Source organism: Alosa alosa, chromosome 5 (genome assembly GCF_017589495.1).
Source record: "Alosa alosa isolate M-15738 ecotype Scorff River chromosome 5, AALO_Geno_1.1, whole genome shotgun sequence".
NCBI lineage: Eukaryota > Metazoa > Chordata > Actinopteri > Clupeiformes > Clupeidae > Alosa > Alosa alosa.
In genome coordinates, this window is record NC_063193.1 from 24,064,095 (window position 1) to 24,078,367 (window position 14,273).

The following is a 14,273-nucleotide window of genomic DNA, read 5'->3' on the forward strand; positions in this document are numbered from 1 at the left end:
TCTACAATGTAAAAAATCAGAAAAAGAAAGACCCATAAGAGGTAAATCCAAACCTTTGCATGTAGCGTAAGCTGCGTTTGGTCCTCTCTTTCCTATTGAGGATGGCAAACAGAAATATAAAAAACAGTGGCAGAAAATGACACGTGGAGAACGGGCCGGAGTGAATGGAGACAGAGGATGATGACAGAAAGGTATCTAGGCCATGTCTGGTGACGTTACGATGGGGACAATCATCTTCTCTGACCCCTCTCTCCCTCATACTCACACAAACACAAAGCTTACCGGAGTTCCCAGCCTGATACACTGGGAACTCTGGCTCACCATAAATGAGGGCATTAAGGAGCACACTCTTAAGCCCCACTCTCCTAGGGCAGACAGCCAGAGATGGCAGCATATGATAATGAGAGAAACATCTGCATAGTGCTGGAAACAGAGACGAGAGCAGGAGCCTGTGAGATGACAGAGTGTGTCAATGGAATACACAGACCCAAGGGTTAGATCATAGGAGAGCCATGCTGTAATAGATGGTAAGAGAGAAGGATGGAGAATCAGCAGAAGAGAGCCCAGATGATGTGATGGTTATAACACAATGCAGTAATGTTAATAAAGTCCACTTTCTCTCTAAAGTTAGCACACCCAGAGTGGTGGAGGGCCGAGGCCTATAAACAGAATTATTTCTGTCCAGGCGGTGAATGGCCCCAGATAAACATCCTGCCCTGGTCACAGTTTTGATTGCTAACACACACACACACACACACACACACACACACACACACACACAGCAAAGTAACCACAATTACAATTAAAGGCCGGAGATGGACCAGCTGGACAGAGGCCGAGATAAAGCCCAGAGAGATAAAAACCCAGAGGAGCTGGGGAAGATGTATACGAAAGGAGAAGAGGAGAATGAGCATTACAACCAGCTCAAGTCAAACACACACACACACACACACACACAATTGACTAACACACATCATCTCATCTGTGCTCATTCCTACTCAGAATTATGGCTGTGCATTCTCACAGAGGGCGGTGACAGGGCATTTCCTAAGACACTGTCCAATTCCCGTCAACACAGCAGACAGGCCCACATATCTGACAGGCCCACAAGATGATCCAGACATAGACACTGTAATAGCAGAGTAAGGTGATGACGGACAGCTCTGCAAACCAATCTAACTTCAAGGCAAGACATGACAGAACGCATTGCGTCACATGTGTGCTGCAGTATGCTACTGTAACTGTTAGAGATTAGGAGGAGGTTCACTAAAAAGCTCTGAGTCACTTCCTTAAATGAGTCACAGGGCCTCCATGTAGCGTTGAAGATTAGACACCACTCCAAACCCCTGATTACAGCCCAATAACCACCAATGAGCACCCAGCACCTCCTCTGGGCCACAACCCGTCTCTTTCAGTCCCTCTTCCCCACACGCCACTTTCCTCTTGGCCAGGGACTTCCTCGGGTCTGTCAGTTTCTCTTCTTCTCTCGTTTTTTCCCCTCGCTTTTATCCCTCGCTGTCCGTCCCCATCTCCCTTAAAGGAGTACCGTCACACCGGTGTGACAGGAATGTTGGGAAATTAACGTTCTAAAGAATATCTGGGTTCATTGAATTCAACATAGAATTTTAGAACCTTCAATTGTTGCGGAACTTAGAATGTTCAAAAACCTACACCTTTAAGGGTTAATCCTTCTCTTCTTCAGCACACTCTTCACATCTCTGCAGCTCTCCAAACTGCCTCGCCCTCTGTTGTTTTTTTCACCATAATCTAATTGGCTGATAAATCCAGTGTGCTTAAATGGCAAGCTCATAGCAAAACACATTACTCAAAGGCATCGGAGGTAAACAGAAGTCATACAAAAGCAAACATCAGTTCAGAACACCTTTAGCACTCTTGCAGACACACACTGGGTGTGGGTGTGTGTGTGTGTGTGTTTCACTCTCTCCTCCCCCTTCTCTGACCCCTGATGACCTCTCTGGCCCTTGTCCTTGTCTGAGAATGCCATCAGTCCTAGAGCAGTCTGCTCACCTTCTAACCGTCTGAGAGAAAGATTGTGTGTGTGTGTGTGTGTGTGTGTGTGTGTGTGTGTGTGAGAGAGAAAGAGGTTATATAAAAACAGTAATCAACTGATGGAAAAAAGGGGAACGGAATGGAATTGTGCTTATGAGAACATGACATTATGTTGGTGTTTAGGTGTGAGAGAGTACAAGAGAACAAGAAGATGCCTATCAGAGTGAGTTCATGTTTGTGTTCAGTGTGGATAACGGCTAAGCAGCTATTTGCTTGAGTGAGTCAGTCTCTATCAGCTCAGCATAGATTTTACCTTATAAGGGATGTGTGTGTGTGTGTGTGTGTGTGTGTGTGTGTGTGTGTGTGTGTGTGTGTGTGAGTGAGAGGGGAAGAGAAAGAGGGTGGGAGAGAGTGTGTAGAGAGTGGACAGAGGAGTGACAGATACTGGTCATTCTGTGAGAGCTGCTGGCATGTGGCCAACTCTGCGGGTCGGAAAAAGGGAATGAGTTTGGGGAGGGGAGGAATAAGTGTCCACACGCATGAGGGTCAGAGAGAAAGAGGGAGAAACAAACACACTCTCCCGCCGCTGGACTTGTGGGAACAATCCGGATCTCTCCAGTCTGTCATCACAAATGTCTCCTCCTACAATGCCTGAACAGCACACATTCTGTCCTTCCATTCTACACCTTTCCTCTCCATCTGTCACTCCCTTTCCTTTCATTCCCCCCATTCCCAGTGTGTGTGTGTGTGTGTGTGTGTGTGTGTGTGTGTGTGTGTTGGAGAGGATAGAAATTAAAATTGTAAAGACACAAAGATTGAGTGTGTGTGTGTGTGTGTGTGTGTGTGTGTGTGTGTGTGTGTGTATGTATTCAAACCGTTTGGTGCCAAGCTCAGATGTGTGCAATGGCCTGCACAAAAACACTGATGAATGCAAGGACATGGCACACTTTTGGACAGGAGCGTGACCAGGATGACCTACTAACATCCATCTCACACTCCCTCACACACACACACACACAGACACAAAGACGAATGCATGCACAAGTGGGACAGACACCGTTCCACTTCTCAGTGGTGGCAGAAGCACTATTGTCTTTCAGGCACCTCGACAACAGCACACACCATTCATTGCCATGACGATCTCTACTGTGGTCTCATCACTGGAGACAGACGGGCTAGGGGTGTGGGGCCACAACTGACACGGATATACACACATTATCTTGCATACATACATACAAACAAACAAACAATCCAACAGGCAAAGAGTCTCAGTCTTACAGAGATGCCTTCTCTCCTCTCTCTGTCCACTTCTCTATCACCAGGCCCTGCCCTGTTCTACCAATCCAGTCTCTGGGGGAGCAGCCAGAGGCCTGAAAGCCAAACAGCAGCTTCCTCTGTGGGAGCACAGGAAATGCCTGCACCAAAGGGATTCTCTCTCTCTCTCTCTCTCTCTCTCAAAACACGGCTTGTACAAGTCACCACAACCAACGTTCTCCGCTCTCCTCCAGTCTGGACAGGTGCTAGCGCTATAGAGATGTCCACGAGTCTTGGGTGTGTGTGTGTGGAGGCGGACGGAAACTTGAGCCTGTTCTTGCAGATTAAATACACCATCTTCAAGACTGGGGCTTGGTGTTGCGGGGGCTTCGACAGGGCTGCTGTGGGTCGTCACTGTTCTCTTGCTTCAGGGCCAAAAACAACTGGGACCACGTCAGCTCTTCATCACTGTTATCACAGAGCACAGTAGCATGTACATGCTTCCTTTACATGTGTGTGTGTGTGTGTGTGTGTGTGTCCAAAGCTCTGGAGTAACGTTATGTTCTGAAGGTCAGGGCTAAATAAAGGGGAAGATGAAAAAATGTCTTTATTGAGCAATACTGGGATCTGACAAACAAATAATTGAAGACAAGACTGAGTCATACTGCTTACAGTCTCCCTAATTGACTCATCTCGCTCACTGCACTTACTCCCAAACACCCACCAAAAGGGGCCTCAAAATCTGTACATCTCCACTGACCACTGGCGTCTGTGCACACAGACACACACACACACACAGATACAAACACACACAGACACACACACACACACACACACACACACACACTGCCTTAAGTACAAAAGGTCAGTTGCAGCCCTTTAGCCCTAGGGAGCCATCCCATAACTCCCTGGAGTTTCAGGTGTGCCGACAGGCTATAACTTGCTTTTGAGGAATACCCAAAGGGACAGAGCTGCTCCTCTGTGGCTGGTTATGCGACAAATGGATTTTGTGAACTCCTCATCCACATAGCAAAGACTGGTAAAAACACAGCTGCTAGATATGTCTTTAAAAATTAAATTTCTAGCATAACTTATGCTGCAGGTAATGGCCTACAATTAAACAAGATTATTATCATACAAATGGCAGCATGAGATGGCCAAGAACAGCAAAACGTGGTTTGGGTGAAAAGTTGTGCAAAGCTAATTAGCACGTACGCATTGCAACTCAACGACATGGTGAGGGCTTTGAAGGGTGGAAATCAGTGAGACGTGATTGGATAAAATTGGGACTGTGTTGAGACACGTATCTATTCCAAAATGGCAATTGCACTGAATTTCTACTGAAAGTTTTAGGCCCAGAAAATGCAATTGTGGAGTAGACAAAAAGCTGAAATGCAGCAAACCTTTTTTGTGAAAATGATCTCTTTCACTGCTGTGTGTGTGTGTGTGTGTGTGTGTGTGTGTGTGTGTGTGTGAGTGTATGTATGTGTGTCCAGTTAGTGTGCAAAGGGCCCAAGAGACTATACATTTTTAAATCTGATCCTGCAAAATATAACCACGAGCCCATCATAACACACAAAAACACACACAGACACTCAACACAAACAGCTGAAAATAAACTTAGACAACAGGAATTCCAAAGCTGCAGGAAACTTTTCACATTTCACTCCCCCCAGAGAATCTGTGACATTTGAAAGCCTGAGACAGAGAAAGGCCACGAGACGGAGGGGAAAGAGAGAGACCAACCACCCAGGGCTGCCAGAACAGTGAAGGGGGGCTCCTCCAAAGTAAACTTATTGCTTGGAGCTTAGTGAGACTTTTGTTGCCATTTTGTCTGTACCTCTCTCTCTCTTTTACCCATGCACACACACACACACACAATACAACCCAAACACACACAAACAAACAAAATCACACAGGTCTTCACATGCGAAATGGCTATTTTTACATGTGAATCTCTTTGGGCTATCAGAACCTCAACCACAAACTGTGGTATATAATGACTACAAGATAGGCCTCCCTAATAAAGTGTGCCGGTCTCTGAGGAAACTCACTATGTGAGACACAGATTGGTATGCGTGTGTGTGTGTAGGGTCCTCTCTTTAGTCCACTGGTGGGTGTGTGCGGCGTGTGAGCGGGAGGGTGTGAGCATGTGTGTGAGCTTGCACGTGTGTAATCTCCTTCCCTGGGATCTCATTTCATTCGAAGTCTGATGACAGGTTCAGACTAGCTCCCTTAGGAGAGGCACACAGGGATGAGCCGACCCCTCTCTCTCTTTGTGTGTGTGTGTGTGTCATTAAGACTTGACAAGCAGGTGCTACCTACATAACGTTCCCACATACATCTCTGAGGTTATCTGCAGGTTTCTGTGTGTGTGCACATATCAAGCCTTTCAAACATCTGTGTCTCCCAAACAATAAGAGCTGTGAACAGCCCAAATACCCAGGTTTGTGTAGGTCACAAACATACACACAGATAACACTCCCTCTCAGTCAGTCCCTCTTTCCCCACACACACACACCTCAGTGGTCTGAGAGGAGGCATTCAGGGGGATTAGAGCAGTCATATGCCCTGAGCTATTAGCTCATTATGTGTGTGTGTGTGTGTGTGTGTGTGTGTGTGTGTGTGTGTGTGTGGGAGAGAGAGTGAAAGAAAGAGTTTGTGGAAGTGTATCTGTTTGCTTGAAAAAGCACCTTCTGTGAGGGAGTGGGAGTGTGCATATAAGGTCCTATGTGTTTGTGTGATGGGGGCAGAACCGTGGAGGTGTTGTTGTCGTGTTGTAAATCTCCACCCTGACACTGATCCTGCAGCGGGCTGTGGGGAAATGTGGGTCAGGTCCACGTGTACAGAGCTCACTCACACATCTCACCAACACACACTAAGGTCTTTAGAACTAAAACAACACTCGTAAACATACACATAACCTCCCCATCTCTCTCTCACACGCACACACACGCACGCACACACACACACACACACACACGCACGCGCACCTTCCTTATCGTCTACTATGTTAGCTACGGGCAGAGCTGTCTTGAGCCAGTGAGATGCAGAGGAGGAGTATAGATCAAATGGCAGAGTGAAGAATGTGAAAACCAGAATTGAATATTAAGGGTCAGGGTCCTCATGAACAGATCACCTACACGGTCCATACACAGTACAGCACACCTATGGAATTAAGTACTTCATTGGCTCCATTTGCCTATTCAAGCCCGTAGGGGTTGTAGTTCTAGGCTTGTCTGGGAGTGTCAGGTCTGACCATACTGTCAGGCCAAGACAAGTAAGATGTGCTAATGTCAACAGCAGCCTTCATTCAAGATTATGTACAGCTGTGATTTTTTTTTTCTTACCTATTTGAATATCCATGAGCATTTTACTGAACAAAAAAACAACTACAAAAAACAACGAGGCAAATTCCTCAGGAGGTGGGCACTAAAAATTCCCCTTACGATAGGCAGGCCTGTGAAATGTGACTGATTCAAAGACAGGATAGGGATTAAAACACAGTCTAAATGATATGAAAGAGTTGAAGAACTGGCTGTATGGTTAATGGTGCAGCACAGAAAGTGATGGGCTAAATAGATTACCAGCTCATTTGTAAGCCAAGAGAACCGCTCACTGGCAATTGCTCAGTGAGGATTACCTCAACAGCTAAAAACCAATGGGGTCTGACTTGCTGGAGAGGCATGAGGATGGATTTACTCCTATGGAGACCTGAGACTGACCCAGGCAAGTGTGTGTGCGGGCAATCTCTCTCTCTCTCTCTCACACACACACACACACACACACACACAGCTGACCCAGTCAGACACACACAGGACAGCAAAGGCCAGTGACCTGTGCATAGTTTTCTCACCCAATGCTTTTCCCATACATGGACCTCAGCCATATTTCATTAGTCCAGCCAACACACACAGGCAGGCAGGCAGACAGGCAGACAGAGAGAGAGAGACAGAGACAAAGAGAGAGAGAGAGAGAGACAGACAGACACACAGAGAGACACTGAGAGAGAGACAGACAGACTGGCTACAAGCTACAGGCTCTGAGGACAAAAAGGGGTTTTTCTAGTTTGATTTGACTGACCGGTGGAAGGAAGTGACCTGAAAGAGAGCAAGGAATCCTCAGCACCTCAAAAAGCATGTCAATGCAGCTCGGCTTTCACCCACGCCTTCATCTCATTCCCACATCACATTCCTCCACCATTCAGAGCACACACACATACACACACACACACACACACACACACACAAATTAAGTTCTGAGTATGAACCTTACAGGGCATGAGTGAGAGTCTCACTCTAAGTGTGTGTGTGTGTGTGTGTGTGTGTGTGTGTGTGTGTGTGTGTGTGTGTGAGATGGGATGTGAGATTGCTTGCTAGGAATGTGATCCGCGAGGATAGTGGAACATTCCAAAAGGCCCTTTCCAGAAAAGGGAAAAATAGAGATGAAGGCTAGAGTTTGAGGGTATGCAGTGGGTGCGTGGGTGTTTGGATGTGTGTGTGAATGAGAGGTGATTCAGCTTCAATTGACAAGTCCTCTACTTGCCTCTCTGTGACCGTGAGCTTGTGCATTTCCAACAGCTTACACATTTCTGACCCATTTCCTTCCTGCCATTCCAAGCCTTTTGTCTGTTTTAGTGAACTTGTGAGCATGCACATGTGTGATGACTCAGCACCCGACTGTTTCATCACCACTCTTCTACATGTCTGCAAGAGCATGTGGAGGCCTGATGAGTCAACCCTGTTGGACAGGTCTGTCACACATCTATCTGTCTGAGAGGCTGGGAAATGGGGTTAGGTGTGTATACTGGCACACACACACACAATCTATACATCCCTCTAAGCTCCAGGCAGTCAGCAGCTTTAACTAACAGATAGTGCTTTGGGTCTCACACGACTGACACAGCAAACCAACAAAAAAAACTGGGGCTGTCTTATTTCATATGTAGCCTATCTATCTGGGCATATATTTGTGAAGTAGTGGAGTGGGGTCTATCTAGTGCAGCCCTGCTGTGGGAGCCACACACAAACACATTTTGAGATTTTAAGATGATAATTGCAGAAGTGTACTGAGTACTTTACACTGGACACAAGGTTGGGGTTCTACAGGCTACTCTGGATCTGGTGAACAGCAGCTTGTCATGGCAACCGATCTGGAGAAAATGGGCTACAGCTCAGTAGAGATATGTAATAGCTAGAACTGTTTAAGTATATATACTCTTTTGATGCCGTGCGGGAAATTCAATCTCTGCATTTATCCCAATCCGTGAATTACTGAAACACACTCAGCACACAGTGAGGTGAAGCACACACTAATCCCGGCGCAGTGAGCTGCCTGCAACAACAGCGGCTTCGGGGAGCAGTGAGGGGTTAGGTGCCTTGCTCAAGGGCACTTCAGCCGTGCCTACTGGTCGGGCACGAACCGGCAACCCTCCGGTTACAAGTCCGAAGCACTAACCAGTAGGCCACGGCTGTTCACATAGTTACTGGGCATTGGAACAAGCACCAAATAAGAGGATCTAATATTTCACATTATTTAGCATGCATTAGCTGACCAGAAGGGACATGTAAAGGGACAGCCAGTACCTCCTAATGATTTGTAAATGTGCACAGCAGACCAGTGAAGGGGAACGTGTCAGTAGACGACCGGCAGCTGGATGAGGTAAACCACCTGGTCAGCCTGTGTACACATCTTCCAAGAGTCTGTTTACTACATTAAAAGATCAAGAAGTCTAGGGATAACGGCAGTCTTTTACAGCTGATGTGTGTGTGTGTGGGATACTGGACTAATTCAGGGAGCAAAGAGGATTACTTTCCCACCTGCTTCCAGGAGATGCACGGAGACATGTTGGCAGGCTGCTGAGACCCTCCTGTCCTCTGTGATGTGGATGTGATTTAACCTGCTGTGTTTGTGTAGGTGTGTCCCCGTTGAATGTGCACTTCACTGGGCCTTCAGCCTTGGACTTAGGAGAAACAAATCTTTACAATTTTCAAGGGAATCTGGATGTCCCACATTCAACTAGCCCACACTCAGCTAAATGATTTCATGAGGAACCCCAACTTTTGACTCCTATGAAAAATTAGCCTAGGCTACCGTATGCTTGAGAGTGAAGGGTGATGTGACGTGGTGAGGGAAAAAAGGGGGACACAGGAATGTAAAAGCGGAGGGGTATGGAAGATTATGTGTGTGGGGCAGATTACACAGGGAGAGACGTCAGACAGCATCTCATTTCCTGAAAGGAGTTTTCCCAGTCATGCCCCGTTTGATTTTGGAATTCCGGTAGAACACAAAAAACCCTTCGAGATCCCCTCGCACGCTACAGCCCGCGAGCCCCACTCGTTCTGTGGCGATTCAAGCACATATGTGCGCCGCCATCTCCCTACAGAGAGAAAAATGCTCGACATAACATTCTCCGACCACCACATCCCGACCATAGGGTTAAAACCGAACTCATCTGCTTGCCGGTGTCTTTTTTTTCCGGCAGGTGCTACAAACACCTCGAACTTCAAACGGCCCCAAATTCGCAAACAATGTGAGCCCTGGTATGCAGTGAGAAAAAGTGCCCCATAATCTTCCAAAACAATGACATTTTGGATAGCGTTATTTTTCCATCTCCCGTAGCTCTTAAAAACGAAAACAAACTCACCAAATTTCGTAGAGACGGTTCGTCCAAGGTTGAGTAGTTTATATCGGTCATGCTGCCGGTCACCGCCGGGACAACGGTCCAGTCAGAAAGTTTCAAGTAAAGTCAAGTTTGGTGAATATCTTCCCAGACAGCTGGTGATCTTTCTTTCACCACACGATGAGAAATTCGCTACTGAGCGAACAGTAACAAAGTTGCAGACTTGATGTCCCAGAAGGCGGTCCGTTTGAAACTTCGCCCACAGGTTTTGCTACCGTTTGGAACTGCTGACTCTGGAGACGGATATCAAGAGATTAAATGAAGGTCGTGTTCGGGTTGCTCCAAAGGCTAAGGACACTTTTTATCCATTGTGCTTTCAGTGGAACGGCGCGTGGACAACGGTCTCTGGGGAATTCTTTCTGGGTCTATGAATGAAGGAAGTTTTCGTGAGCATTTCGAGTCCCAAAAATGCTATCAAACTTTCACTGTGTCTACATTTCCACACCAACCAAGTCCCAGAGACAAGGATTGAGTCAGCATCTGTAGGCAATCATGAAATAGCCAACTGATTTAACCGCTATTTCAGATGCAGTGCACGCTCCCACGAATATTCAACCGATGCTCTTTATCACCTGTTGAGTTTACAAAGTCAAACTGTTAGTTTTGATAAATGCACTGTTCAGTCTGGGTGAGCGCATGGCTTTAACCAACCTAAACGTCCCTTCTTGCCTGCTCAGTCTATTCGTTTTGTAGCCCATTGAATCAGACCGAAAAAATAGAAAAGAGGACTGCGCCTAATATTTGTTTTATTGTTGATAGTTTTTCTTTCGTTAGGCTACAGCCGTCTACATGTCACCAGGTAGTAGCCTAGTGATTTCTCTCGCCCTGTTTCCAAGGCCCGCCCTTGCGGTGTGTCTGGCCAGTAGACGGCAAGAAAATTCAAACCTGCAGCAGTCCCAGGAATTCGCCAATGTCTTCCATGATTGGTCAATTTAAGAATAGGCTAACTCGGTTTTTGGTGAGAGTCCCGATTTCAGGCTCGTAGGCAAATTTTTGAGGATGATGTTGGCCAATGTTCCTGAGTAGGCTAGGCTATAGTTGTTCTGACACGTTCCAATTACATTTTTCCCCTGAAGGATTTAGAAATAAATCATCAATAGGCAAATTATCATGATAATCCCATCATAACACATAGGTTACTACAGAACCATTTTTGTGATTGCCCAGCTACATTGTTCAAAAAGTTGTCCCATGTAGAATAGGTAATGCCTATTTATAGGTCTAATACACATGCTTTATATAGCTACCTTATTGGCCTTTGTCCAAAGCGACACATAAATACAAAACAACATAATATTTAAAATTGAACAGGGAACAGATTGTTGGTCAAATATAATAAGGAGAATAGTAATAATAAACAACAATATCAATTCAATTAATAGCCTAATAAAAATAAGCAATGAAAATGAGTGGAAAGGCAATAATAAAACTATAATGTCCATTCAATCAATAATATAAAAACAATGACATGGTAAAACTATATTAAGGAGAATATCAATAATAAACAATAATGTCAAATTAATTAACAGCCTAAAATAAAACAATATTATACAAACCATAACACATAAGCGCTTAAACAACTAAGCACATGTTGAATAGGAATGTCTTTAGAAACTACCAAAAGGAACCACAGGAACGGAGAGCACTGGGCAACTCATTCCACCAACATGGAACCACTGAGGAATAGAGTCTTGAATTAGACCTAGTTTTTATGTCTGGTCGACATAACAGACGCTCATCAGAAGACCGCAGTGGGCGGTTGGGGATGTAAGGCTTGATTATTGAATTCAAATAACTAGGAGCAGATCCAGTCAGTGTCCTATAGTCCAAAGTGAGAGATTTAAATTTAATTCTGGCTATAGGGAGCCAATGGAGAGTAATAGGAGAGGAGTTACATGTGTCCTCTTTGGCTGATTGAAGACCAGGCGTGCTCCAGCATTCTGAATCAGCTGTAATGATCTTATTACACAAGCGGGTAAACCAGCTAATAGTGAATTACAATAGTCTATCTTAGAGATGACCATGGTCTGAACAAGAAGTTGTGTGGAATCTTGTGTCAGATAAGGTCTGATCTTCCTAATGTTGTAAAGCATAAACCAACATGATTTTGCAATAGAAGCTACATGCTCAGAGAAGTTAAGTCGGTCATCAATTACAACGCCCAAGTTACGTGCCGCTCTAGTTGGGGTCAGTGAAGTTGAGTCAACTGGATGTTAATCTGTTGGGGAATAGCTGTTTTAGCTAGAAACACCAAAAACTCTGTTTTTGAGAGATTAAGCTGAAGGTGCCGATCTTTCATCCAGGCTGAAATATCCTTAAGGCATACAGAAATCCGGTGGGAAACACTAGAGTCATCAGGTGGGAAAGACAAGTTGAGTGTGGTCTGCATAACAGTGATAGTCAAATCCATGAGAGCGAATGGTCTCACCTAAGGAAGTGGTGTAAATAGAGAAAAGCAAGGGTCCTAATACTGATCCCTGAGGCACACCTGTGGTGAGGTCATGAGACTTAGATTCCTGTCCCTGACAAGATACGTTGAAAGAACGCCCTTTAAGGTAAGATTTAAACCAGTCAAGAGCTTTTCCAGAAATTCCCAGTTCAGATAGTATAGAAAGGAGAATGTCATGGTTAACAGTATCAAAGGCTGCAGATAAATCTAGTAGAATTAATACTGATGACTGAGCAGAGGACTTAGCTACTCTGAATGCTTCAGTCACAGACAGAAGAGCAGTTTCAGTAAAATGACCACTCTTGAAACCAGACTGCATAGGGTCTAGTAAATTATTCTGATGAATAATATGATTATTCATCATCTGATGAATATTCTGATGAATCTGAAGAATAAGGAACTATTCCAGAACTGAGTGAAGCATTAAATACATGTGTGACTGCTGGTAGAACAGCGGGTGAGATAGACTGTCGAAGAGTGGACGGGACAGGATCCAATGGGCATGTTGTTGGACGACTTCGCTGAAGCAATTGAGAGACTGCTTCCTCATCAAGAGGAGAGAACCTTATAATGGCCCTTTACTGAAAACATAAATTAGCCTGAATTGTTGAGAGAGAGAGAGAGAGAGAGAGAGAGAGAGAGATAGATACTCATATGAATAGGCTGGTCAGCACACTTGTCACTGTCTGCACTCTTTCCTCTGTTGTATCATATGATATAATTGTGTAACCAGTAGGTCTACCAACTGAAAGACTGAGATTTAAAACAGATTAATGTTCACAAATTATTCCTATTTTTTTATTCATGATTAAACTCATGCTGTGCACACATGTACACCTGCCCCTGCATGGGCCTGCTTCGCACACATGTAAAATTATGGTTACAAATAATCGTGAGAATTGAGAATAATCAAAGAATGACAAATATAAATCATTTAAGCATTTGATTTAAACCAGAACTAGAAAAACATAACCTTTAATCATAAACACAATATCTGACATATTTGGAAACATCATTATTGAACAGAATGTCAATCCATTTTTAAGATTAAATGAAAAAAATGTTCATGATTGGCCTTTATATTGATAAGATTTTAAAGTAAATAACATTGATCACTAATAGGCATGAGCTTTCCTTTTTTCTAATTGAAAATGCATGTCCCAACCAATTCCCACCCTCTCTCTCTCTCTCTCTCTCTCTCACACACACACACACACACACACACACACACACACACACCTCAACAATTAGTGACCTTTGGATGTTTTGATGATATCGATGTGTACAGGCCAAGAAGGCACCCTTTAATGGCCCAGAAATTATGTGTGTCAACTTCCCCTGATCCAAACAGCCCTGGTCTCCCTTACAATTGTGCACTAGTCCAGGAGTTCAAAGTTTTTGGTTCTAGGACCCCTTGTGGTTATTATTGTTTCTTCTTAGAACCCCCTCATACTCGTATCAAGCATATGTATTCTCTGAAGTTGTGGCCAGGTTCACTATACCATGTTTTCTGGCAGGTGTGTTTAGTCTTTTGTCAACTTTGGATTTTGCATCACTGTAGACTGGCTCAAACATTTCTAGCTGGCAAATTAGCCAAGCTAAACAGCAGGAAGAATGGTTCATTGTGACCTGAGTAAACTAATTCAAGTTACATGTTAATGTTGGAGCAAATAAACACCAATTTGTTTTATTAGTGAAAAGGGTAGTCCTAAACCACAACTTTATAATTTACAGGATATTACAGCAAACCCCACACCTGTGGGCATGTTGTTGTTCTCTGCCAATAAGGCAGAGAAGATTTGTCAAATGTTCCATGGGCGCAACTCACATACTCAGCTCTGCTGCTCATCCCACAAGTGCATGTTCCTTACAAATGAG

General features: G+C 44.6%; 1 protein-coding gene across 4 annotated transcripts in view; it reads right to left on the bottom strand.

Annotated features, from left to right (window-relative positions):
* Positions 1 to 10,788, bottom strand: part of smtnb (smoothelin b) — a 54,242-nt gene extending 43,454 nt beyond the window's left edge. For all 4 annotated transcript variants that reach the window (XM_048244212.1, XM_048244210.1, XM_048244211.1 and 1 more), the window contains exon 1: positions 9,911 to 10,788. In XM_048244212.1, coding sequence (XP_048100169.1) covers positions 9,911 to 9,961 — 51 coding nt within the window. In that variant the 5' untranslated portion in view covers positions 9,962 to 10,788. The remainder of the gene's footprint in view (positions 1 to 9,910) is intronic.
* Positions 10,789 to 14,273: the final 3,485 nt, after the last annotated feature.